This window comes from Dipodomys spectabilis, unplaced genomic scaffold (genome assembly GCF_019054845.1).
Source record: "Dipodomys spectabilis isolate Male_0828 unplaced genomic scaffold, ASM1905484v1 ptg000053l, whole genome shotgun sequence".
Classification (NCBI taxonomy): domain Eukaryota; kingdom Metazoa; phylum Chordata; class Mammalia; order Rodentia; family Heteromyidae; genus Dipodomys; species Dipodomys spectabilis.
In genome coordinates this window covers 6,613,038-6,639,473 of record NW_024870730.1, presented here as the reverse complement: position 1 = coordinate 6,639,473, position 26,436 = coordinate 6,613,038, and the positions used below count along the sequence as shown (strand labels likewise).

General features: G+C 34.5%; 1 protein-coding gene across 1 annotated transcript; it reads left to right on the top strand.

Annotated features, from left to right (window-relative positions):
- Nucleotides 1–237: 237 nt before the first annotated feature.
- Ufl1 (UFM1 specific ligase 1) lies at nucleotides 238–26,019 on the top strand. The gene is made up of 19 exons (XM_042679565.1): nucleotides 238–369; nucleotides 1,407–1,552; nucleotides 2,570–2,598; nucleotides 3,369–3,466; nucleotides 3,960–4,074; nucleotides 6,373–6,503; nucleotides 9,811–9,869; nucleotides 10,605–10,751; nucleotides 11,907–12,082; nucleotides 13,172–13,351; nucleotides 15,838–15,958; nucleotides 18,328–18,450; nucleotides 21,099–21,216; nucleotides 22,075–22,238; nucleotides 22,317–22,447; nucleotides 23,755–23,835; nucleotides 24,136–24,221; nucleotides 24,847–25,027; nucleotides 25,631–26,019. Exons 1-19 carry the CDS (start codon nucleotides 293–295, stop codon nucleotides 25,847–25,849), a joined length of 2,382 nt encoding a protein of 793 aa, XP_042535499.1. The 5' UTR covers nucleotides 238–292; the 3' UTR covers nucleotides 25,850–26,019.
- The last annotated feature ends 417 nt before the right edge of the window (nucleotides 26,020–26,436 follow it).

The window sequence follows — 26,436 nt, the reverse complement described above, 5'->3', positions numbered from 1 at the left end:
ACTTCATTAACTCGATTTCCCCCCCGCTGTATCACTGCCATCCACACCATCAGAGGCCCTAAGGTCGACCTAGTTGGGTGACACGCGCGCGCACGCGCACACACACACACACACTCACGCAGGCTCGCCCAGTTGGAGGGCGGGCCTGGGGCTCCTCCGGCCCCGCCCCTGCGGGAGGGGGCGCGCGCGTTTGGTCCCAGCGTCTGGGGCGTGGTCTTTTGTGCCTCTGCGCGTTCCGTCGCCCTCTCGCCTCCTGGAGGCCGGGAGCTGACGTGTTGCTGTCCCAGCGGCGATGGCGGACGCTTGGGAAGAGATCCGGCGGTTGGCGGCCGACTTCCAGCGGGCGCAGTTCGCCGAGGCCACGCAGAGGTGCCGGACCCCGCCTCCCCCACACTCCCTTGTGGAGTCCTAATTAGGCCCGGGGGGTTGTCACGCGCGGAGCTGAGGCCTTCGCGCCCGGGTCTGGGCCCCCGAGCCTCGCGGCCTTCTTCAGCGGACTCGCCTGGTCCCCCAGCCCGGGCCGCTGCGGCGCCGGCCCAGACCCGAGCCCCCGGCGCCGCCGGCGCCCAGGCCCCGATCCCGCCGCCCGGCTCGAGCCCGCGGCCCGGCCGCCGCGCGGGGCCGGGCTGGAGATGGGTCACGCCCGCTGGGTCCTGGCGACGTGGGCTCCGGCCGGGAGCTGCGGAGCGGAGAGCCCACACGCAGACAGCCCCGAACCTGCCTCCCCACCCTGCCGTCCCCCCGTGCGGAGCGAGGCCTCCCCACCCCTGCCGTCCCCCCGTGCGGAGCGAGGCCTCCCCACCCCTGCCGTCCCCCCGGGCGGAGAGCCGTGCGGAGCGGCCTGACACCCTTCAGGAACTGCAGGCCTCTGACGGTTTCTACAAAACCAGCAAGCTGTCGGGGAATGTGTGCAGAATAACCTCTTCCTGTTGAATAGTAGTGAACACACACATCTATATCGGTCATACAGCATACATAGATAATATATACACATGCATTTATGTGTACACACCTAAGCATCGAGTGTTTGAGGCCACTCATACAGTAGAAAGTGGAGAGAAAAATTGGGTTAAACAGAAAAAAAGTCCGTTTTTCCCACCTAAATGATGTCTTCTCAATGTTCAATCCACAGATTTGAAGTCCCTAAAGCGGGTTTAGAAAAGAGGACATTTGCAAGTCTGAATGAGGGTCAGCAAAGCAGATGATTTTAAGTGCACACCTGCCGACCCCCGAGCTTGCGTAAATGATTGGATCCATAGGGTTGTAGTAAGGAAAGATAACACATTTGGTCGTATAAAAGTAGCTTTCCGCGCAAACTTTTTGGAAGCCTGTTTTCATACCTTTGTGTTCGTTTTATTGAGCATCAGTATGCCAAGTATGCTCCTGAAATCTTTGTTTTCCTTTAGGTTGTCAGAGCGGAACTGCATTGAGATTGTGACTAAATTAATTGCTCAGAAACAGCTAGAAGTAGTTCACACACTTGATGGAAAGGAGTATGTCACTCCAGCCCAAATTATTAAAGAGATGAGAGATGAACTACATGTCCGAGGTGGTAAGTAATTTCTCAGGAGACCCTTCCCACCTCCCCCTTGTTTGTGGTCAGAAAACTCTTAAAATGGTCATAACCAAGTAAGACCTTTTTTATTGTATAGGTCACCTTTCTTCTCAGTTATTTCTATTACAAAGATTATAGGTTCTCAAAAATTTAAAGGAAGTTTTCCATGCTTTTAACACGTGTGCATAATTACGAATTAGATAACTCAGATGGGATATTATATCCATCATATTACTATCAACACCCAAAGAATAGCCTTTTTTTTGATGTTTTGTTTTTAAGTTGAACAAACTACTGATTTAATTAAAGACAATTTGGTTAAAATAGACCAACTTGACTCCCCCCCCTATATTTTTGATATTATTGGGATTAAATTGAGCCAACATCTATCCCTTTTTGTTTTAATTTACTTTTCAGATAGAGCCTCATATTTTTGTCTGCCACTACCTCTGCCTTCTATGTCTTCGGATTGTAGACATAGACTCCCCTCCCCCAACCCAGTACTTTAAGCAACTCTTTATTCTAGTAACTTCTGAGTCATCCATTTAACCTTGGTGTTTATTTTGTTTTCTTTATCTTATATGTAATCCTAATAATATAGGAGCTGCATTTTGGAATATTTTGCTGACAGAAACCTACCTACTTTTAACTTTCAAACAATTGAAAAAAATCATCTTTAATTTAGTTGTCATCATGTCTTTGGCCTTAGTAGCTGAATTCTGAGTTGTAAAGTAAATTTAATAGTCTCCATAGATCTAGCCAACTTGTACGTCACTTGGTTTTCATAATTGTTCTGATGTGATGAAAATAACTCTTGAGTTACTACTGCCTGTAGATTCAGCCTTAATGACCTACTCAACAAATGGTATATATGTGTGTGTGTGTGTATGTATGTTGACATAAATTATTGCCATTTGTGGACTTGAACTGATCAGCAGTTAATTCTGTTTAAGTTTGCACTGTTTACCTGCTCCTTACTTACATGTACTTTAAATTAATATCTTTTCTTTAAAGGTCGAGTAAACATTGTTGATCTACAACAGGTAAATTTTAAATTTATAAAATTTTGTTTTGGTTTCTCATTTTTTTTAGTACTATGAATTTGTTCGGTGCCTTTCAAAATATCTACAAATTAAGAAAGCTACTTACCAGGCTTAGATTCAAGGATCATGGTTTGAAGCCAGTCTTAGGAGGAAAGTCCATGAGTCTCCTATCTCAAATTAACCACCAAAAAGCCTGAAGTATAGCTGTGGCTCAAGTGGTAGAGCATTAGTCTTGAACACAAAACTAGAGACAATACCCAAGCCCTGAGTTCAAGCCCCAAGACCAGCTCACAGACAGACACACAGACACATATTCACTAATATTAGTATGATATTTTATGTAATATTTTATACAGTATATGTAATCATGGTAGAAAAATCACTAATATTTCAGTCTTTAATACTTTAGTAAGTAGAAGTTATAAATAAAAATTAGAAAATATTCTCAAAAAGTATAAATGCACTTGTATTTGTCAAGTATACTTTATTTAATAAGCTCAAAAATCTTGTCTGAATTGTTATCTGTTATATAAAAATGTAGTTTTCTGCTTAATAAAAATTTTCCTGGCTAGTAAAAAATGTAATTTTTTTAAGTAAAAAGTAAGTAAGCAATAAGTCTATCTTTTCTTTGATGAAGACTTTTAATAATTGCAAATAAATTCAAAATTTACCTAAGATAAAGGAGTTTCTTAAGAAGTATTATTTTAAGAAGTATTGTCTTATACAACAGCACAGAATTACTAGTAATATAATTTTTGTTTATTTTCCAGGTAATTAATGTGGATCTGACTCATATTGAGAATAGAATTAGTGACATTATTAAATCAGAAAAGCATGTTCAGCTAGTATTGGGACAACTGATAGATGAGTAAGTATAATTAAAGAGCCTTTCTTTTCTTTCTTTCAAATACTCTAGGCTAACCATGGCTAATTAGATGTTGAATTTAGAGCTTATAGAGTCCTTCCTTTTCATTACAATAATCATTACACTTAAAAAGTACTAAGTATGTGAACATACTCATAAGTAAATTTTGAATTTTTTCTATGAAAGTAATACAAAGTATAACTTGTTTTTTTCTATGTTAACTTTGCAAGCAGATTTTTTCCAAAAATACTTTTTAAAAAATGACTAACATGTCCACTATTAGGAAATATGATCACACAATTTACAACTTAGTTGCATTGATGAGGAAAAAAAGTAAGTTTAGAATATGAGCAATGAATGATGTATATATACCTATACTCTAGTCCTTATTTTGAGGACAGACTCTATTTCAAGAGAAATTAAATGTAAAAGATGGAGAATATAGAGGAAAAGCATTAGTTCTCATTTTTTTCCTATTTTCTTTTTTATATATTAGAAACTATTTGGATCGATTAGCAGAAGAAGTAAATGATAAACTGCAAGAAAGTGGTCAAGTAACCATATCAGAATTGTGTAAAACCTATGACCTTCCTGGAAGTTTCCTGACACAGGTACTATTTCTTAATAGTATAATATGTTTTTATTTTAAACAATTATTTTAAAGGATATCATTGAGGGGGAAAAGAAAGCCCATTCTCATCAATTGGTATATTGCAAGTATCCTACTTGATATGTGCTGCAGCAGTATACTGTATAGGTGTATTTTCTATTTGTTGATGGCTCTGAGGAGACATTTAAAATGGTTACATTCTTCATGAGCTGCATAACATCCTAAAAACAAGAAATTAAATTCTAGAACTCTTGATCCAATGGCATGTATACCATAAGCATATAGATTTAATACTTCTCATATCAGCTGCGCAGAATCTTTAACCAAGATATCTATAATTTTAACCTCCCAGTTATATTTCTCTAATATTAATTTCCCAGTTATATTTTAGCAAATAACTGCTGAAGATTATAACACAGAAGGGTTACCACTATCATCTGTGGGTGAAGGTTAAGGACCCCTTGTAGTTCACAAGGCTGCTTTATTAGCAAAAGATTTTTCTATCTATGATGTCAATAGTGACATTGTCTTTTGATGTCCTCTTTTTTCCTTCTCCAAACTCTCACTATTATATGAAGAAAAACCAAGGAATCTCACATGTTGTCTTAAATTACATATTTGTGTTAATGCTCAAATAAGGTATCTTGAATTACAGCATAACAATGTTTCCTGAAAACAGAGGCATATCCTTAGTATTTTTTTCCTGTTTTTAAAGTAGTTTGACATTTTAGAATCATAAAAGTCTGTCTGATAGAGTAGATGCTTAATAGGGTTTGCTGCTTAACAGATCTTAATTTGATTCTTGTCTGTTCATTTCTTCTTTATTTGACACTAAGAAGAATATTTCATCTGCCATGTGCTTCAAGGCACTTACCTGTGCTTTTTCATAGGCTTTATTCAGTGAGAAATAGTGAAATTCTGGTACAATTGAGACATTCAATAAATACTGTTTTTGTTTTATATGTACTGAATCAAATGAACAGAAGAATCTCACTTTACATACAAATCACTTTAAGAAATCCAACTTATGAAACTTATCAGACCATAATGATATGAAATAAATTTGCAGTACTGATTTACTCACATATACTAAGAGAATGAGCTATCATAAAATAGCATGTATATTAGAGATGTATTTTTCATAGCATCTTCGAAATCTAAGTTCTATTTTACATGAGTAAATATATGCTTACCATAGGAAATCAAACCATGTGTTTCCTAAAAACATTTTTAAACTATCAGGCTGTTACAGGTCACCAGTGGCTCACAAATATATCTTAGCTACTCAGAGGGCTGAGATCTGAGCATGGAGGTTCAAAGCCAGCCTGGGTAGGAAAGCCCATGAGACTCTTGTCTCCAATTAACCATAAAAAAGCCTGAAGTGGAGCTGTGACTCAAGTTGTAGAGTTCTAGCCTTGAGCAAAAGAAGCTCAGGGACAGTACCCAAGCCTACATTACAAGCCCCAGGGGAGCAAAAGCAACAACAACGACCCAAAAATAAAAATCAGGCTCAGTTCCAAATGATTTCTTATAAAGCTATGCCCTGAATACATTTTTGTGTTTTTTTTGGAATATACAACTATGTACTATTTTTTAGTTCTATTTTTTTCTCAACATTACGAACAAATATTCACAAAGGTTGATAAGTTGTTTAAAAACATTTTTCCATGTTATTTGTCCATGTAAACCTAACTCATTTTGAGATGTGAAATGTGTTCAGACTTATATCACATGTACCTGACCCCAGATATTGTATAGCTGTAGAGAAACACTTTTGAAAGTAGTTTACCAAGAAACCATATTATCTTCCAGTTCAAATCTGGACAAAGATAACTTGCTCATATTTGTGTCAGAGAAAATCATTTTTAAATCTTACGCTTCCCTAAGTTACAAAATCTTGAAATACTACTTATTACTCTGTTAGTGTTGGAAACTCTAGATAGAGTTTTCTCTGATACTCATGTACATGCCTTGGCTGTCTATTCTTTGGAAACTGCTGTATCTTCAAAACTGGTTAGTCAATCATTTTCATTTTACATTAGAGATAGACTTCATTACCAAGAGCTATTAGGATACTTAAGCATTTTTCTTATAAACAGTTTGACTAAGTTGTTGGCTTTTCTGTGAAATAATGAAATTTCCAAGATCCTGAACTTTTATTATAAGTTATATATTTTTGATTTATGCTTATGAAATCTCCCAGTCACATGATTATGCATCAGCATGAATTGGATCATACAAATTGATATGATTAATTTTGATCTTTAAAATTAATAAAAATATTTATCTGTATCCTTAGGCTTTAACTCAGCGAATTGGCAAAATTATCAATGGGCATATTGATCTTGATAACAGAGGAGTCATTTTTACGGAAGCCTTTGTATCTCGCCATAAAGCACGTATCCGAGGACTGTTCAGTGCTATTACCCGGTGAGATGCCTTGAAACATAGAGACTTGTTTTAATATTTTTTTTTAACCCCAGCAGCTGCATCTTTCTTGTTTAAACAAAATCTCTTTGAGGACCCCAGTTTATTAGAAAAGGAGCTTCTGTGAATGGGAATGGGGATATCAAGCCCTTGAATGCACCCTATTTTCAACCTTTACCATCCTCATGACCCTTGAAATGCTTTCTGCAGATGCAGTTTAAAAATTGCTGTCTACATCACTATATTAAGGTCACCCTGGATTCATGAAAAGATCGTGCAGTTTACAAAGTTAGAACAATTTGGGCTCATAGCTCTGTCACATAATAACCATGTAAGCATATACCTAACTTACTTGGACATAACATGAGGACAGATGATTTTTAAGATCCATCCTTACCAAGTAAGAGTCTATAATGCTGAGGAACAATCATGTTCCTTCCAAATGTTATGTAGCGTAGATTCAGAACCTACATTCTCTGTTAACTCCTTTCCTGTGACATTACTGTCATTTCACTACTTTGTGACCCACCGAAAATGACCAGCTCTTGTTTTAAAAGGAATTGTGAATGCTATATTCCACATTCCACTCTACCTACTACTGACATGGTTCATTTTCTTTTAGTGAGCCTTCTTAAGATGAAGATCTGCATCTGTCTCAGTGATCTGTTACTTCTCATCCCACCTATCTGGCTTCAACCACTTCAATAACAATAATGTACTTATCTTTAAATCTAGTGGTTATTTCTATTTTTATTTTGCTTTTCAGCAGTTTAACTCCAGCCATGATTTTCACATGGCAGCAAAAGTGATATTTTTGTTATTTTATAAATTAGCAGACATTTATACATAATAAAGCACTAGAGGTTCAAAAGTCTACAATATTAGGAGGAAGAGCTTATAGGCTATATAAATTTTCTTCTTTCTTATTTTTAAATAATCTGACACATAAGTTGTTAGATCATTTCTTTAAGTTTCTTTTAAGAAACACTTTGTCAGGACATATTTAGGTAAATGGAATGTAAAGCATACAAAATAAAATATGAGAAAGTTGTAATAATTACTGTACAAAGAACAAATATGTGCAGACTTCACAAAGGACTTGAACTGATTTAGTTGGTTTATGAGTTTTAGATAATTTTGCTAACATTTTTGGGTAAAACAGTTTGATAAGATAAAAATTATTTCACACAAGAAATGAACCCCAAGATAAGTATTCAAAATTTTTTACTTTCTTCCAATTGTTTCTAACATATTTATAAGATGATTTCTTTGTTGCTTTGTATGTCCCTCCCCCATGATATAACTCCTGCTTTCACTGTATTTGATGTTGGTATAATTTGTAGAAGGGAAGGGAAAAAACAAATCGTTTAAATAGGGATACATTACAACAATGAGATGTACAAGTCGTTATGTCAAAAAACGAACTTTATAACTTTGGCCGGGGGAGGTGGAGTGGAGGTTTGGGGGGTATGGAGGAGATGGGAAGGGATGGGAAGGAGAAACAAAGGAGGAGGCAACAATGCTTGATAAGAAATGTACTCATTACCTTGCCCATGTAATTTAACCCCTCTGTACGGTATTTTCACAATAAAAAAATTATTTCACACAAATATTTAATAATTAATATTAAATAAATATTAAACAATATTCACACAAATAAAAAATAATTTAATTGAAAATCTCCAAACACAGGATTTTAAAATATTGAGTTCATTTGCAGAAACTATTTCAGCCTTCCCAAGTTTGTTGCAGGAGACTTAAAGCTTAGAATTACGTTAAAAAATCTTTCAGTTACGTGCAAGCAATGAAAACTTAGAATAACGTTAACTAGATAATAAGCATACTGGCTTAAACTGAATAGGAATAAAACATACTTGAAAATTACAGTTATTATAGATGAAATACACTCATGGGAAATCTACCCAGTAGAAATAAAAATGTGTTCAAGGCTGAGGATATGGCTCAGTATATAACAGCCCTGCTTTGAATGCAGAAACCTTAGGTCAGTCCTTAGCACATCTCAAAGCACACACACATATACACATACAAATATGCCCTCACAAAGACATTAATACAAGTATTAACAGTTGGTGGATACATAACTGGTAGATACATAGGCAACATCTCTGTCTATGTAAAGATATGTTGTCTAATAATAAAAAGGATTAAATTGTTGATAAATGCTTGGTCATAGATCACCATGCAAAACATTATGCTAAGGGAAAGAAAGTGAAAGGAGATGCCTTCTTGACTTCATTTATATTCAGTGTTTAATGGGGCAAAGTATTTTAGAGATAGAAAACATTATTATGTAAATCATTATTATGTAAATAATTAACTCATGTCAAGGAACATTTTGGGTAATGGGAATATTCTAAAACTGGATTACACAAGTCTCTGAACTTCATTAGACTAAAACTACTGAATTATACACTTAAAATGAATGGACTTTATTACAAGTAAATTTTATCCCTATTAAAGTGGTTTAGAGAAAGAAATATGTAGTCATTACAGAAAATGCTGACAAAAAGCATTTGAAATGGATCCTTTTTAATAATCTACCTTACTCAGGAAAATACCATTCCAGATTCTTATGAATGTACATATTATCTCATTTTTCTTCAAAAATGGAATCTGTAACACTCATCTGAATATTTCCAAATGAGGAAAAGATCAACTGCACCGTAAGAGAAGAATGAAAAACATACATTCAGCCTTCCAAATCCAGGTTCTGCATCCATGGATTCAACCGTGTAGTAAAAATAATCAGGAAAAAATTGCATCCATAATAAACATATAGAGTTTATTTCTTCATTATTGACTGAGCAATACAGCATAACAACTGTTTATAAATATTATACTAGGAATTGTTAATCATCTAGGATGATTTAATGTATGCAGGTTATAGGAAAATACTACACCACTTTAAATAAGAGACTTAAGTATTCACAGGTTTTACTGTGAATGAAGGGATATTCTAAAACCAGCTTCTCATCTATGTGTATGGATGACTATATATAGGAGAAGGCAAGGCACAGGCTAGAAATCAGAAGTGAATATTTTTTAAATGATAATATAAATCTATCCTGGGTTGCAAGAATAGTTTGATTTCGCTAGCATTTCATTAGGGAAATTCCAATGAAGGATTTAAAATGCGGTAAAAACTTTTTTACCATTTAAAAACGTGGTTTTCATGAACTAAGTCTCCTTGTTTTGCTTTGTTTTTTAGATGTATTAATCAATTTCAATTCTTGCTCTCTTCCTTTCTTCTGTCCTTCTTCCCTCTTTTCTATTATTACTTTCCATACAGGCCCACAGCAGTGAATCCTTTGATTTCAAAATATGGATTTCAAGAGCAGCTTCTTTACTGTGAGTTTTGTTCAAATATGTGTCACTCAGACTAAGGGGTAGTTTAGTTGTAGAGTGCTTGCTCAGCATGCATATGCACAATTTACTGGTTTTCATTTCTCAGTCCTAAAAAGCAAAATGGGGGGAGAGCGGTGCTTCTTTTCACTTAGTCTTAAGAGTCTGCAGTATAGATTGGTTGGACTTACTGCTTTGAACCCTTACTGCACATTGCAGGATAACATATTCAAGACCAAAACTATTTGTTTCAGGAGCCAGGGAGCAAAGGAATGGAAAGAGCTTTGAGATCACCCAGTCCAAGTAACCTAAAGACCTCCTACTAGGTCCCCTGAAGACCCCCTACTCAGCCTTTAATACATAGAAGGGACATCCAGCATCCAAACTGTAGCACTGCTTAATAGACTAGTAATGCAAAATGTAATTAATTTCATGTTTTCTCCTGTTATATTCTTGTATCTTAATATCCCTAATGTATTTTCTGTTTTAGAATATTTCTTTATAACAGTGGTCATATGTGTATCTATCTTGTATACTACCAAACATTAACTGTTAGCTATCTCCAGAGGGATAGGTTGAGAAGAAAAGCAATTTATAAATAAAATGAAAAAATATGAATATGTATCTATGTGTGTGTGTATATATACATGTATATACACGCACACACATGTGTTGGGCATACACATAGTGAGATGTAAAATTGTGGGATTAAAGATTTCTGGCTGTTCTGTTTGTTTCAAGCTGTGCTCGAAGAGCTTGTTACTAGTGGCCGATTACGAGGCACTGTGGTTGGTGGGAGACAGGACAAAGCTGTGTTCGTCCCTGATATCTACTCCAGAACACAGAGTACTTGGGTGGATTCCTTCTTCAGGCAGAATGGCTATTTAGGTAACTATTTTTAATTTAAGAGTATAGTGTCTTTTATTACTAAAACATTCTTAGAAAGTATTATACTAACCATACTTTCCTTCTGTTGGCCAGGTTACACTTATTCCTCTTAACTTAAAGATATAATCACATTGTAGTCTTCTGTGGGTCTTAGATATGAATTTAATTCCAGAGTCACTTCACCAACTATAACATAAAATTGCCAAAAACTGGTATTGTTTATCAATAACCTTTCTGTTATATAAAAATGTTAAAGTACAAGTATTTTAACGCATAAGATTATGTTCCCTATATATTTTGTGAAATTGCCCAGTTTTCAGTTACTTCCTCTTCAAAATATTTTGACTGTCAACTTATCAATGTTCATTTTTATCAGTTGTCTTATACTTCTGAAACATTGAGGTTATTTCAAATTGTGTTTCTGAGGTTCTAACCATCATTTGTATACAGCAGATTGACTAAATTTAGTCATTAAAATAATAATCACTTAGTTTGATCAACTTTATAATTATATAGCAGATTACTTTCCCAGTAAGAAACCTGTAACAAATACTTGCTCTACTTATGTTTTCTTCATCTCTTGGGATATACTGTTTTTTTTCTTCAAGCTAAGATCTATTAAAACATTGTTTTAAACATTCTTTATAGTATGGTTATTTGGGGTGAAGGTGGTAGTGAAGAATGTAGATATCTTCATTTACAATATTGTCTGTACATTTGAGAATTTTTTATGCTAAAACTTTTCTAGTTAAAAGACTAGAGAATTATTTTGTTCTAAATGTTTAACATTTTAAAAAGAAATAGCAATATTTTAACTAATAATCAAAATTAATTTTACTTTGTTTCTTAAATCATTACCTTATCTTACCTATTTCTGCTTTGAGTGCTCTATAGTCTCATGTTTTTCTTTAACCCTTAGAGAGTGACACAGCTGGTATGCAGAAAGTATCAATTTTTCTAACAAAGACTTGTAATGAAAGAAGTTTGAGAAGATAACCGGGGAACGAGCTATGATACAGCTCTATGTTTTATTCCTAAAATAATCTAGAATGCAGTACCTTTAAGATCAAAGCATAGATTTTGTTAGAACTTAACTTATGCTTAAGGTTTCTAAAAAATGAGAGTGGTTGACAGTTCTTTGTGATATATTTCTAGAATTTGATGCTCTGTCCAGACTTGGAATCCCAGATGCTGTAAATTACATAAAGAAAAGGTATAAGACTACACAGCTCTTGTTTTTAAAGGCAGCTTGTGTTGGTCAAGGACTTGTGGATCAGGTGGAAGCATCAGTAGAAGAAGCCATCAGCTCTGGAACCTGGGTTGATATATCAGTATGTTTTATCTATTTCTTTAAACCAGTAACACATAAGATTTTGCTAATATGTAGCCATTTGGAAAGCTAGGGTATGCAAAGGTAATCTTGGCCATCATTGTTAAAGCATTAACATTAGTTATTTTACATATAAAGTTATTCTAGCTTTTGAAGTAATCTTTTTCTTGTGTATTATCAATATCTATAGTTTTGTTCATCTCAAAACAAATAAGAAAACAATGTAAAACACACATCAATCCTGATACTGACATTGATGAGACTTACTTAAGCATTTAGAACTCTGCTGGTGTTGAATATGCTGTAGCATTTGTTTATCCCTTATCTAGTAATCTCTGTTAACATATTAACATAAGCTGCTTTGACACTGATAGTGTTTTACTTCAGTGTTCAGTTAGACCTGCCCTCTATTATATAAAAAAGAAAAGTATAAGTAAAAAAGAAAAGTGCAGGTAAAGATAAACAGAGGGCTAATCTACTAATTTCTAGTCAGGGCTTTAATTTAGTCTTCATAAAGCAGAATGTTCCTTGTTTGTGGTACAAAGTCCTTAAGTTTTTCTCTTGTTATTTGTTTGAATTTTGTAGTTTAATAGATATATGTAACAAATTTCAAGTACTTAGTATGTATCAGTCACCATTCTCTTTGTTGGATAAAATGTCTCTTAGGAGAGACATTTGGAGGAGACATAGTTATACAGAATGATAATACAAAGGCAATAGAAAATGCTTACAAGAAATGTATTTTGCAGGAGAGTTTTCAGGCCTTACTGGGAGATTGTATGTGCATTTGTGAAAGAGAGCTTTTGGTGTCATTTTGGACAGTTTGTAATGACTTACATGTAGGGAAATTAGATAGGAAATAGGTTATAGTTCCCAAGCTCAGCATGATAGTGAAATCTGAAATAGAGTTTGGAAAATCATCAAATTAATTATGGTTACGAAAACCACATGAGAGCATACTAATATGCTTACATGTGTGTGCATATTTATATACATACATTCTTAAATCATTTGCATATTTTATATGTATGGCAAGTAATATGTATTAAATGACCTTTTCATTTCATTTTTATTTTGTTTATAATTCTAGCCCCTGCTTCCCAGTTCTATATCAGTGGAAGATGCTTCAATGTTGCTTCAGCAGGTGATGAGACTATTCAGCAAACAGTCTTCAGCTACAGTCTTTAGTGACACTGTTGTAGTCAGTGAAAAGTTTATAACTGACTGTTTAGATCGGTTCAGTGAACTTATGCACCAGAAAGCTGAAAAGGTATTCCAGATTTTCTTTCCTACACCAATCTTAACAAAATTTTTACGTTAAAGTCATCTGATGTCTTTTGAAAAATGGCATAAGCAGTCTACCCTTTGTCTACACTTTGTATGAAATCTTATTTCCTTCAATCATTCTTATTTACTTTCTTTCACGCATGTTCATTTTTCCATTTTTCCTTTACATTTTTATCAGAACATATGTTAGAACTTACAGACCTTTTAAATTAAAATAACATAAATGAAATTTTATACTTTTCTTTTTTCTAAAATTGAGTTTTCAACTCATGGCCTCATGCTTACTGGGCAGGTACGCTACTAGGTTGAGCTGTGCCGCAGCTCTTTGTGCATTATGGGTTTTTTTTTGTTTTTTTGCTTTGTTTATTTGTTTTTTTTAGTCATGGAGCTTGAACTCTAGATTTGGGCATTGTCCCTCAACTCTTCAGCTCTAGGCAATGCTCTGTCACTTGAGCCTCAATACCACTTCTGGTTTTCTGGTGGTTTATTGGAGGTAAAAGTCTCAAGAACTTTCCTGCCTGGGCTGCCTTTGAACCGCGAATCTCATATCTCAACCTCTTGAGCAGCTAGGATTACAGGCGTGAGCCACCAAGGCCTGGCACTTAGTTGTTTTTTACATAGCAGCTCTTACTTTTGCCAAAGGCTGGCCTTAAGCCTTCCTTGATCTTCCTAACCATGCCCTTCTTACCAAGTAACAGGGATTATAAGCATGCACAGCTTTGCCCAGCTGAAATTATATACTTAAGTCACCTGAGGATATTGATCCAACTTTAAAATACTGAAATACTGAAATGAGCATAGCAGTATCTTTATAATTTCTTTCATACATTGAGTAGCTCAAGAAAATCATTAGGCTTTTACATAGCATAAGATATATATATGTACACACAAGTATTATTTAGTAAATCTAGCAGAACATTTTTTTTTCTAGTTTGGGTATATAAATAGAAGAACTTACTGAGGAAAGAAATTCTGTTGCTATCAAAATTTACTTTCATTAATGATAGTGGGACATGTCTCAATATCAGTATTCTACTGCTTGAGAAAAGGCAATTCACACCAAGCCTGGGCCACATACTAAGATTCTGTCTCAAAAAAAAAAATTAATTGTAGCACAATTGCTGTAAAAGTATTTGAAGGAGAAATAATGCCAGATTTGTCTTTGTCTTTGTTTTAATTCATATTTCTGGTTAGCAGCATCATCTCTTCATAGAACCTGGCTTTACGCAGGCTTATTAAATAATGTGTATTTAGGTTCACTCATTTTAAGTTATATAATAGTATACAAACGAGCTTTTCCTGGTAAATAGAAAAAGATAAACAATTTTATAGATTTGATGAGTAAATCTTAGTTTAAGCATGTTTATTCTTTATGACTTCGTACAAGCAGATCTCCTCTCTCCTTATCTTCAAAGAAAAGATGATGATATTCTCTCTAAAGATGATAAATACAAATAAAGGGATATATAAATATATATATATATATATATATATACACCTATATATAAAATATCTGATACATTAGCTACAGTCTTATTACTTAAACTGTCAACATTCTAAGCATTTTTCTCATGAAAATATGCTTTTGTTACAGGAATTATAGAACCTTTTGTTATGAAAAAGCCAATCTTTGAACCTGAAAATAGTTCATGTTGTTAATACAAACTCAAAAAAAAATAGCATCAGGAATTAATCCAGCCCAGCCCTGGTGGTTCACACCTGTAATCTTAGCTACTCCGGAGGCTGAGATATGAAGATCGCAATTTGAAGCCAGCCCCAGGCAGAAAAAGCCCTGAGAATTTTTTGTCAGTCATATGTTAGGTGCTGTCCCTGAGCTCTTCAGCTCAAGACAAACACTCTACCATTTGGGCCCCAGTGCCATTTACAGTTTTCTGGTGGTTAATTGGAGCTAAGTCTCACAGACTTAACTCCCCAGGCAGGCTTTGAATTGCATTCCTCTGATCTTACCCTCTTGAGTAGCTAAGATTACTAGCATGAGCCACCTGCATGACCCTGAGACTCCAGTTAACCACCTGAAAACCAGAAGTAGAACTAGCCTTGAACAAAAAAGCTCAAGTAAGAAGCCCAAGCCCTGAGTTCAAGCCCCAAGACCCTCCTACCTAAAAAGAGGAAGAAAGAATTCCAAGGAAAAATAGACTTACCGGGTAGCACTGGTCTTGGGAGGTCTTAATAAAACAAGGGACAAAAGGCTCTCAGGTAATAGTTAAAAAGGATTACGTCTGATGTTTTATTGTTTTCAGAGATTATACTTTCTAACCTAGTATTAGGTACAAAAAGCTAATTTTTTTTTATCAAGATGAAACAGATTTAGAGTAGTAAACAAAGCTTTAGATTTCTTAACTAAGACGCAAAGGAAAAACATTAGAATGTGATTATACAAACAACTTTTATGGTATGCTTTTTAGAAAGTTACATATTTTTCCTACCTAAAGTGCATGTTTATTTCAGGAAATGAAAAATAATCCTGTGCATTTAATCACTGAAGAAGATCTGAAACAATTCTCCATTTTAGAAAATGTTAATACAAATAAGAAGGATAAAAAGGATGAGCGCAGGAGGAAAGCAACAGGTAATTAATTGTTGCTTATTAAAAAGATTTAAAGGAAGTTTTTATTTGGTGTGAATTTTGTATTAAGCCTTATTTAGAAGCCTGTCCTTGTGTTTTTGACCTTTGAGAACTAATGACAAACTTTTTGATAATAAGTTGTTTTGATTATGGAAAATGGAGGTGTTGGGGGTAATATGGTTACTTTCTTGAGAAAACCTAATCTCATGATTTTTTACTGTTTTCTGGGAGGTGGAGGCTCTCAAACATGCAAAAGGCATGGCCTCTTTACTAGAACATACCACGAATGTTCGCTTCAAGGCCTCTGCAGTAGTTGTTCTCTCCCTGTGATGTCTTCTCCCACTCTCCCAAATACCATTAGCTGGCTATTTAGAACTTGGCTTTTAAAGTCATTTCTCAGAGCCTCCCTAAGCCATCAGAAAAATATTCAGACTTGCTCTAGGTCAGTCATCTTACTAATTTTTTATCACTAACCACTGCAGTGTATTTTGGTTAGGAACCATGTCGATCTCATTTTTTTGTTACATACCTGTTACCTAGAGCACCATTTGATAATTTTTGTGTATGTAAATGTTTACTGAATTAGTGATTTCCCCAGTGAGCTATTATTTTTATAAGTCACTGAAAATTATTCTCGGTAGCACTTTTACACTGGAAATTTGTAGTTGAGATACGTGTTTTTCATAGGAAGAAGTTTTAATGCTATGTCAAGAATAAAAATTGATATATACAGTTTTTATTAACAACTACAGACACATTGAACTTTTACTGTAAAGACTTTATTTTTCTCATGGAATTCACTATTTCTTTGAGATAGTTTCATTCCTTCTTCAAACTCTTTTCTTGCAAAATCTTACAATGGTATTTTCAAATTTTTCTCAGTTCTTCCAGGAAATGATAGCATATTAGTCCCAAAAATTCTAGCAGTGCTTACGACCATGTATATTTTGTCATATATTTTCTTATCATTATCATCTATCACATTTAGTTATTATGTGAGTTGATGATATAGTTAAAATATACCTTACTCACTTGGTGATGTGTCAGCATAATTATATTCTGTTCTGTTTCTTTCCAAATATTATGGGTCATGTGGTATTTTATTCTCAGTGAAAGTGCTGTTGTCTGGCAAGTTCAGCTATAGCACCTGGAATCATGTCAAGAGTGAATGTCTTTTCATAAGAAACATTACTAAATGTTAAAAGCACATTCACTTTAAATATTCAAAAATAGTATTTTTTTCCATTATAAAAGCAAAGGGTAGGTAGATTCCACAATACCATGAAATCTGAGGGAATTCTATACAGAAGTTAGAAAAAGATTTTCAGCTTATTAAAATAACTTCAATTTACTGAAAAATCTTTTTTTTTTTTGGTCAGTCGTGAGGCTTGAACTCTGGGCTTGGGTGTTGTCCCTGTACTCTTCAGCCCAAGGCAAGTGCTCTACCGCTTGAGCCATAGTGCCACTTCTGGTTTTCTAGTAGTTTATTAGAGATAAGAGTCTCATGGACTTTCCTGCCTGGGCTGGCTTTGTACCGCAATCCTCAGATCTCAGCTTCCTTGGTAGCTAGGATTACAGGCGTGAGACCCTGGCACCCGGCTGAAAAAATCTTTATGGAGGAAAATAGTTTCAATATTTTTCAGTGTTTACAACCCATTTAAAGGTAAATATTCTATCTCATGGAATTATTATCTTCAATGTAAATAATAGAGAATACCTCAGTAAAATTTTATAACTTTTAGTGTTTGAATTTGTTTCATAATTTAGGGGGCTTTTGGTCGTTAGTTAACAAGTAAGGTAATTGTTAATGATTTTCTTCTATAGAAGTGATTAATATTCATGGTCAATATTTGTAGAATGTTATTATCTTTAAAGAACTGGTGTATTCCCAGAATGTAAAACTGTGATATGCTTCTTGGCTTCAAGAAATTCATGATCAGGTTGATTTGTGGGTGAGTCAGGATGTCTCCTCTGAACATGGACAGTAATCTTTATGCTAATTAGCTGAAATCAAGTAGAATTGTGACATTATACTAGAGGAAAAATCTAGGATGCAGTAACAGATCAGCAAATGAAGGGATGTATCTTTTGAAGAGATAAAAGGTGATATGATGGATTTGGCTAAGAAAAGATCGTACACAGCTATAGAAATAAGATGACATTGGAAAGAGATTGTATTTAAAGCAAGCAGGCTTTCTCAGGATTTTGTTTAAAGAGATTTCTTGTTATTTATTTATTTTAATAAAGAAACTCTAGGCTTTAAAAAGAGTAAAAGATTTCTTATTTTGCTTTTTATTTTTCTGCTTAAAGTTAAGTGCAACAGTTATAGAGTCATCATTTTCTAAATGACTAACTAATGTCATTCCTACCAGAGGGTAGTGGAAGTGTGAGAGGAGGCGGTGGGAGCAATGCCCGAGAATACAAAATTAAAAAAAGCAAGAAGAAAGGAAGAAAAGATGATGACAGTGATGATGAGTTTCAGTCATCTCACACTGGTTTGTAGCTTTACTTTCTTTTTCTTTATTTCTATCTGACTTTTAAAGTATTTTCATTAAAATGTATATTGTTAAGTATGTGCTTATACACATTTTCAGTAGGTACAAATTTCAGTCACCACAGTTAGGTTAAATAAAAACCCATCAACAGTTCAAATTTCAGTTGTTCTTGGATATCCACTGTGATAATTGCATAAAGCATAAACTTATTGCTAATTCTTCTGGCCACAAATCACCATGTGAAAATGACAGGTGACTATTACTGCCCCTGAAAGTCAGGTCAACTCATTTTAAGGAAATAATCACCACTGATCACCAGTTGTTATTCATTGTCAAATAACAAGGAAACCAATATAGTTGAGTTCCTCTGTCTTCCTGTAATAAACCCATTTGACATTTTACAAAAAATGGATAATTGAAACAGGAAATTTGAGTGATAGAATAAGTGGTTAATGGTGAGATTGCTGACACTGCAGTCATTCAGGAGACCAGCATCACACTCAGAGGAATGAAGCTAACATGCACTTGTGGACAGATGTGAGGAAGGGATGGTAACTAAGAGGATAGAGTTTATAGTCCTGATATAGGCAAAAAAAAAAAAACTCCTAGAAACAAAAATAAAAAACCCTTCACATTAAATAAATCTTTTGAGTGAAAGGCCAAAGGATAAAGAAAAGAAAAGCTAGGGCTGGGAAGATGGTTCAGGGGTAGAGTGCTTGCCTCGCATGCATGAGGCCCTGGGTTCGATTCCTCAGCACCACATAAGCAAAAAGAAAAAAGCCAGAAGTGGTGCTGTGGCTCAAGAGGTAGAGCGCTAGCCTTGAGCTGAAGAGCTGAGAGACAGCACCCAAGCCCAGAGTTCAGGCCCCATGACCCCCCCCCCAAAAAAAAAGCTAAACAGAGTTTTTTATATATCTAATTTTTACAATAAAGCATAACTAGTTGGTTGCTTATATTTAGAGGGATAGAATTGACTAATCCAGTGCATCTTTTCTAGATTTGCTAATGTTTAGAAATGTTGAATCTGAAAGAGACATTGTAGTTTGTTTTTCTAAATAAATTTGGTTTTTATTTTTGTTTAAAAATGTTAACAAAACTATGATATTGCTCCCTTTATCAAAAAAAATAAAAAACAACACCAAATGATCATAGTATAAGATTTATAGTTCTTTTCTTCCACAGAGTTCATTACATAGGAGTTATATCTAGGAAATGAAAATGTCAAATGATGTGACTGGTGTTAATACTCAGTGATTTGCAATATAGCATGGTTACTTAAGCTTCTCTTTAAAATGTCCTAAGAAAAGTTGAAATGTCTACTGTATTTGATATTTAAAGGAAAATTTCTTTGTAAAAACTACTTGCTCTAGTTAGCTTTACTACAGTTAGTGATGAGATGGTCCCATATGTATTTTAATTTTTTCTTTTGCATATTTATATAATATATACCCTTTGTGTGTGTGTGTGTGTGTGTGTATAAATAAATGAGTTTTCCTATTTCCTAGATGTATTCAGGATATAGGTGTAAAGATACATTTTTACCAAGAATTTTCCAGTATCTGTGGTTCTAAATGAGGCATGAGATTTGTGTGTGTGTGTGTGTGTGTGTGTGTGTGTGTGCGCATAGATTATTGAGGAGCTATGAAAGTAGTAAAAACATTCTACCTAAAAAGTAATTTGAGTCCTTTGAAAAAGGCTGTCTTGTAATCTCTGAAATGGATACTGAAATTGGGTTTTTGGCTAAAATATAGAGTCAATTCAGTGTGAAAGATTACTAAAAGGAAATATAATTTAATAACAAGTAAAAAGCATACATGAAGCAAACAGTGAAAGCAAACTATTTAGTTTGAACATTAGGATTAGAAAAACAGATCTCAGAAAAGAAGGATAGTACTTGGATGTCTACTCTAAAGCTTTGATTTCTTCTGCTTAATTCTTCATTTATACTGAAAGGTGATTTTAAGCAACTTATTTCTACTGCTATTTCACTTGTACAATGGAAATAATTGCTTATTTAGAAAATAAAACTTTATAATTTTTAATGGGAATATTGTTGGCTTCTTTGTCTACAACCTATACTCAGTAGGTAGGCATAATATTTCCACTGCTAACAGTTTCCACTATTTTAGCTGCATCCCATATTTCCTTGCAATAGAAATAATTTTGTAAAAACAAAAATAAATTATGGTTCTAAAATTATTATCTTTACTTTTTTCATTGGTGCCTTCTAAAAGGACAAATTTTAGCTTAAAAATTCTATTAGAGTTTTGGACCTTTTAATACATAATCACTTTTATGATGAAAGAAATTCTACTTGGTCTCCATTGTCTAGCAAAGACAGATTGTCCTGTTCTAAAAGATACTTTATTTAACATGATTGTTTAAAACCCAAGCTATTTTGTATCATCCAAATGAAACAAAGGGAAAATTTTGCTTTCTATTTTTCAGATGCACTTGTAGAAAAGAGAATGATCGTTTAAAAGAAATTTAATTACATTTTTTTTTAGCTATTGTTATTTGACATTAGCAATATGACAGTTTATGATAGATAATGAATAAACTACCATTTTATTTCATATGACAATACCTTATTGACTCAGGTTTTTCATGTGTCCCTTTCTCCCCTCACACTGCCTTGTCTGTAATAGGAAAGAAGAAGCCAGAGATTACTTTTATGTTCCAGGATGAGATTGAAGATCATCTGAGAATACATGTACAAGATGCATCTGAGGAGTTTATTTCTGAACTTGCTGAATACTTAATAAAGCAAGTAGAAAACATTGTTCTGCCTTTCGGATAGAATTTCAGTGGTTATTAAGTACATACATTTTAGATATTTTGTTTTCAAAGCTTTGACATTAATCACAATGTCTTTGACTTTATTGCCTACAGAGGCAATTTAGTTCAGCATTGTATAAGTATTTTGGCCAAAGTAGTATGGAAATTAACAACTGAGAACCATTGGAATGTTTGCTGCCATTGCTCCATTGTAAATCTTGGTTGGGGAGACAAATACCAGGACTAATCACTAACTGTCTCTTGATAGCATAAAAATCATATTCAAAAACAAGTAAAGATTATTTTCTATCTTATTTTGATAGAAAATAACGTTTACTTTTAGGAAGCACATAAGTAACAAATCAACCTTAAAAGGAGTAAGTTTATCTGGGTGTAAGGGCTTACCACTCTTGGCTACTCAAGAAGCAAAGGAGGACTGGGGCATTGTGGCTCTAAACGAGTCTACTCAAGAAGCAAAGGAGGACTGGGGCATTGTGGCTCTAAACGAGTCTACGCAAAAAGTTCCTTAAGTTTTAGTTCCTGAGAATGTCAGGGACTTATATTCCACTATTCTACAAATTAGCTTTAAAAGGCTGTGTTCATATGTAGTTTTATTGATGTTCTTGACATTTTCAGTGCAATATCTTTGAGTACTTTAAGAAAAATGATCCATTTGAGTTATAATTCCTAGAGTCAGAAACAAATTTTTCGTGAACTCTTCTCCAAATTAATTTTATTTGCTTGCAAAATAGATGCCATTTTTAAGTCCTTATTTCATTAGAAGCAAAATTTCTCATCTACATATATCTAGTACATTTTAATTAACTGCATTTATCTTGTACACAGACCTCTTAATAAAGCATATCTCGAGGTGGTACGTTCAGTGTTCATGTCTTCAACTTCTGCTTCTGGAGCTGGCAGAAAACGCACAATCAAAGACTTACAAGAAGAGGTTTCAAACCTATACAATAATATTAGATTGTTTGAAAAAGGGATGAAGTATTTTGCAGGTACACTTAATACTGTTTTGTTATAGGTTCTTGTATTTATAGAAGGAAATTAGTCTTAACAACGTACTTCTTTTCCAGATGACACTCAATCTGCTCTTTCCAAGCACTTGCTGAAGACAGTGTGTACTGACATCACTAACCTCATTTTCAACTTCTTAGCCTCAGATTTGATGATGGCAGTGGATGATCCTGCAACCATTACAAGTGAAGTATGTTCTGATTTTCCTGCCACTGGATTGTTTTGAGTCAGCACATTTTATTTTCTCTTGCTTTAAATAGTTTTAAAGGAAAAAGGAATATAAGAAAGAGTTCTTTTTCAGTATTAGGGTTTGAAATCAGGGCATTGTGCTTGGTAGGCAGGGCTTTTACCCCTTGAGCCAAGCAAAAAGATTTTAGTTCAAGTACAGCAAAATGTATGTATAGTTGTCCACAGGAATGGTAATAAGACCAATACACTAAGAATAAAGATGCTTAATTATTTTCTAAGAAACAGGTTTCTCTTCCTCATCCTTCTTGGTCCACTTAAGATTAAAAAGTAGGGAAAATGAGGAAGGTGAAAGTATCTTCATACATACGACTTTATAACACTGACTTTAAACTGAGTGAAACTACAGTTTTACTTATAGCCTCTGGCATTGGGGTTTCAGGACATAAAGGTGACATGTGTTGGTTTTTGGATGATGTTTAATTTTATATAATTTTATAAGGACCAGAACAGGGGCATAGTGACTCCCTTGTACTCCTACAATGCACTGGCCCTCTTCACTTTCAGCTTGAGCAATACTTCCACATATATATGAAAACGTCTATATTTCCTTCTTTTTTGCCAATATCTACTGTAAGAAATAGAGGCAGTTAGTCCCATGCTCTTAAAGGCTGCAGGCTACCTTAAAGGATTGGTGAGAAGTGGGCTGAAGAGGCGCCATGTTGCCCCGTCTTCCCAGATACAGTATACCCTAGGGTCTTGTTAAGGAGCCACTTCAGCAGGCCATTTCCCAAACCTTTGCACCAGAAGGAACTATCTGACTGATCAAGGATGCCAGAAAACATCACAAGGCACACAGACTTGGAGAAAGGTCTGAAAGCCTCCTCATGTCATAGCATAACAAGCAAGTTATCATGGAACAAGATCTCAGGTCCCACCCTACAAGCATCCCTGAGCTCTGTGAGTAAGGCTCTTTGCAGCTTACACTACCTCAAGAAAAGTACTTTCTTCCCACCCTAGTGAAAAGAGAGGAAATTGCCTGTTACCCCCATATTCTACTTCCCACAAAGCCAGTGACATTGTTTCTAGTCTTCCTCTTCTATTGCTGGAGCAGGTAGTGAAAGTAGGACTGTTTTAGCCTTTTTTATCTAACTCTTGGCTGGCTTTCTGATTTTGGACTGCAAGTAGAATATTTTCATTCCCAGTTTGAGATCTAATAACCAAAAACAAGATTAATCTGTAGTAGTAAGTACATGGTGTTTGTTTGAGTTTGTACTTGTAATTTATCAAAAACAATTGTTTTCTTTATAGGTAAGAAAAAAAATTTTAAGTAAATTGTCAGAAGAAACCAAAGTAGCTCTCACAAAACTCCACAACTCTCTTAATGAAAAAGTAAGTTGATTCTCCTTAGTTATCATAGCTAGAGCTTTGTATTATGATGATCTTTTAAGTAGATTTTTACCAGAATAATTACTAAAACATACTCTGTTCCCAGCAACTTTCAAAGGTAAAAGAAGAGAAACAGCTGGATGTATTTTACCATTTTTTGTCCTAAATCACAATTTCTAATTTAATACCAAAATGACCTTTTCAAAACCGTATTAAAGGTATAACACTATACAGCAGTATTAGATATCTATATTTCTTTAAGTACTTATATAAAAATATCAATTATGGTAAATATCTTTCTAGAGCATAGAAGAGTTTCTGTCTTGTTTGGATTCTGCAGCAGAAGCTTGTGATATTATGGTAAAAAAAGGAGACAAAAAAAGAGAAAGGTAACATTGATTAATCTGTTAATAATATTCATATATGAGACATTTCTTGAAATTTGAATATGACCATCTAAAACTGTCAAGGAAGAGTATATTCAAGTGTCTTTAGATCTTCAAGTGTATATAATTAGATATTACTCTTTGATCCTCTTGATAACGTAGCCACGTTTTTTAATTCCATAGTTGATTTAAGCCTGGAACTTTTTATTGGCTTGGACCTACCTTATAAGAAAGCTTATTTAAATCAGCATAGTTCTGTTTAATACCTAGCAACTTAAAACAAAAATCATACTTTGAAAATATATGAATATAGCTCTATAGAATTTTCTATAATTTTTTATCATATTAGTCTGTCCATGTGGAGCTGTATATGTATATATTTTTATGTAGTATATTTATGTATAGCATATAAATATCTATATATTTCTATAAATATTAACAAATAGCATATAACATTTATATATAAATAGGTAAATATATATAAAGAATTTCTTAAAATCTTATTATGGAAGTAGATCATTAAACTCAGGAAACTATAAAAGGAAATAAGAGTTCAAAAGGAAAGAATTGAGTTTTGTGAGGAGATTTTAAATTGTCTATTTGTGTGTATGTGTTTGTTTTATTTTAGGCAAATACTATTCCAGCATCGACAAGCACTGGCTGAACAGCTAAAAGTCACAGAAGACCCTGCTCTTACCTTGCACCTCACATCGGTCCTGTTATTTCAGTTCTCAACCCACAGCATGCTCCATGCACCTGGAAGATGTGTTCCACAGATCATCGCTTTTCTTAATCATAGGATTCCAGAGGTATTACATTTTCAATGCATTTGAAATTTTCAAAGCTTTTCAACTTTAAATATGTTGAGTGGGTATATATGAATCATTGTCAGCACTCAGATACCAAACATTAACCACTATCTCTTTACTTTCAAGAATGTAAACAGTGAATTAGGACATTGATTTTTCATGTTTAGCATGGCTCTTAAGAATCTTTTAAAATCCATGGAAATACTTTCAAAAAAAGACAAGAATGTCTTCTATTTCAGCTTCTCTCATTTTAGCATATTCTTCAAAGACCAGTTCAGATGTCATACCCTATACAAATTCTTCTCAGAAACCCAACTCCTCAATTAAATGTTATCTGGCTTTTTTTGAACCTCCCTGTCACTTTGTTTTGCTTGATAAAACTTAGATTCGTCACTTTATGAAGTGATCTGCATAGTTGTTTCCCCCAATCTATCAACTACTTGATATGAGGGACCTTGTTAGATTCATCTTTCAACATACCTGGCCATTGTTTTATAAAGATGAGGTCTTCAATATGCATTGGTCAGAAAACTTTACATTATCTATCCCATAGAACCTTGAATTCTGTTCACTAATGACTTTTCTTCTCCTTTCTCTTCCTAGGACCAGCATACTCTTTTGGTAAAGTATCAAAGTTTGGTTGTAAAGCAGTTAATCAGCCAAAATAAGAAGACTGGGCAGGGAGATGATCCCTCAAATGATGAGTTAGACAAAGAACAGCAGGATGTCGCCAATACTACTCGTAAAGAGCTTCAAGAACTTTCTTTATCCATTAAGGACCTTGTTCTGAAACCCAGGAAATCATCTGTGACAGAAGAGTAGTGATCTTCTGTGTGTTATTAGTGAGCATTTTCTCCCTGTGGTTAAAGTTGAATGATCGCAAATAATAGACATGGCCCCTACTCCCCTGTCAGCCCTTCGCTACACGGAATTCAAATAAAATAGTGGTGATGTATTAAATGTCAACCTTACAAAGATGTGAATTTGTACAATTGGATTCTCTCTGAAAGTTTTTCTCTTCATATAAATTCTGTGTGTAATATTTTTTCATACAAAATTATTTTTGCATAGTTCTAACACTATTATATATTTCAGGCTTATTTTCTTCCAGATACTAAGTAACGAATAAAGTTGTGTATTTTTCATCTCTAGGAAAGATACTTCTCATTTGCTATTTGATTTTAGGTAACATTACTATACTTTCATACATCTACGGAGAAACAATGTGATCATGTTTTTTAAAATAAGAAAAACTGTTTTTGGTGTTAGAAATAAGACTGAGTTGGAGAATGCTTTGAATAAATGCTAAAGTAAACAAAACATCATTTTTATTATGAAGCCCTGACTTTTTTTTTTTTGTGTCACATAGATGGGGCTTTCACATGAACTTTTCAAGGGCCACTGGGGTG

Coding starts and splice junctions, on each gene's coding strand:
- Ufl1 (XM_042679565.1), top strand. CDS start 293: ATGGCGGACGCTTGGGAAGAGATCCGGCGGTTGGCGGCCGACTTCCAG. Junction 4,075..6,372: donor CTGGAAGTTTCCTGACACAG/GTACTATTTCTT, acceptor CTGTATCCTTAG/GCTTTAACTCAGCGAATTGG. Junction 22,448..23,754: donor CTGCAACCATTACAAGTGAA/GTATGTTCTGAT, acceptor TTTTCTTTATAG/GTAAGAAAAAAAATTTTAAG.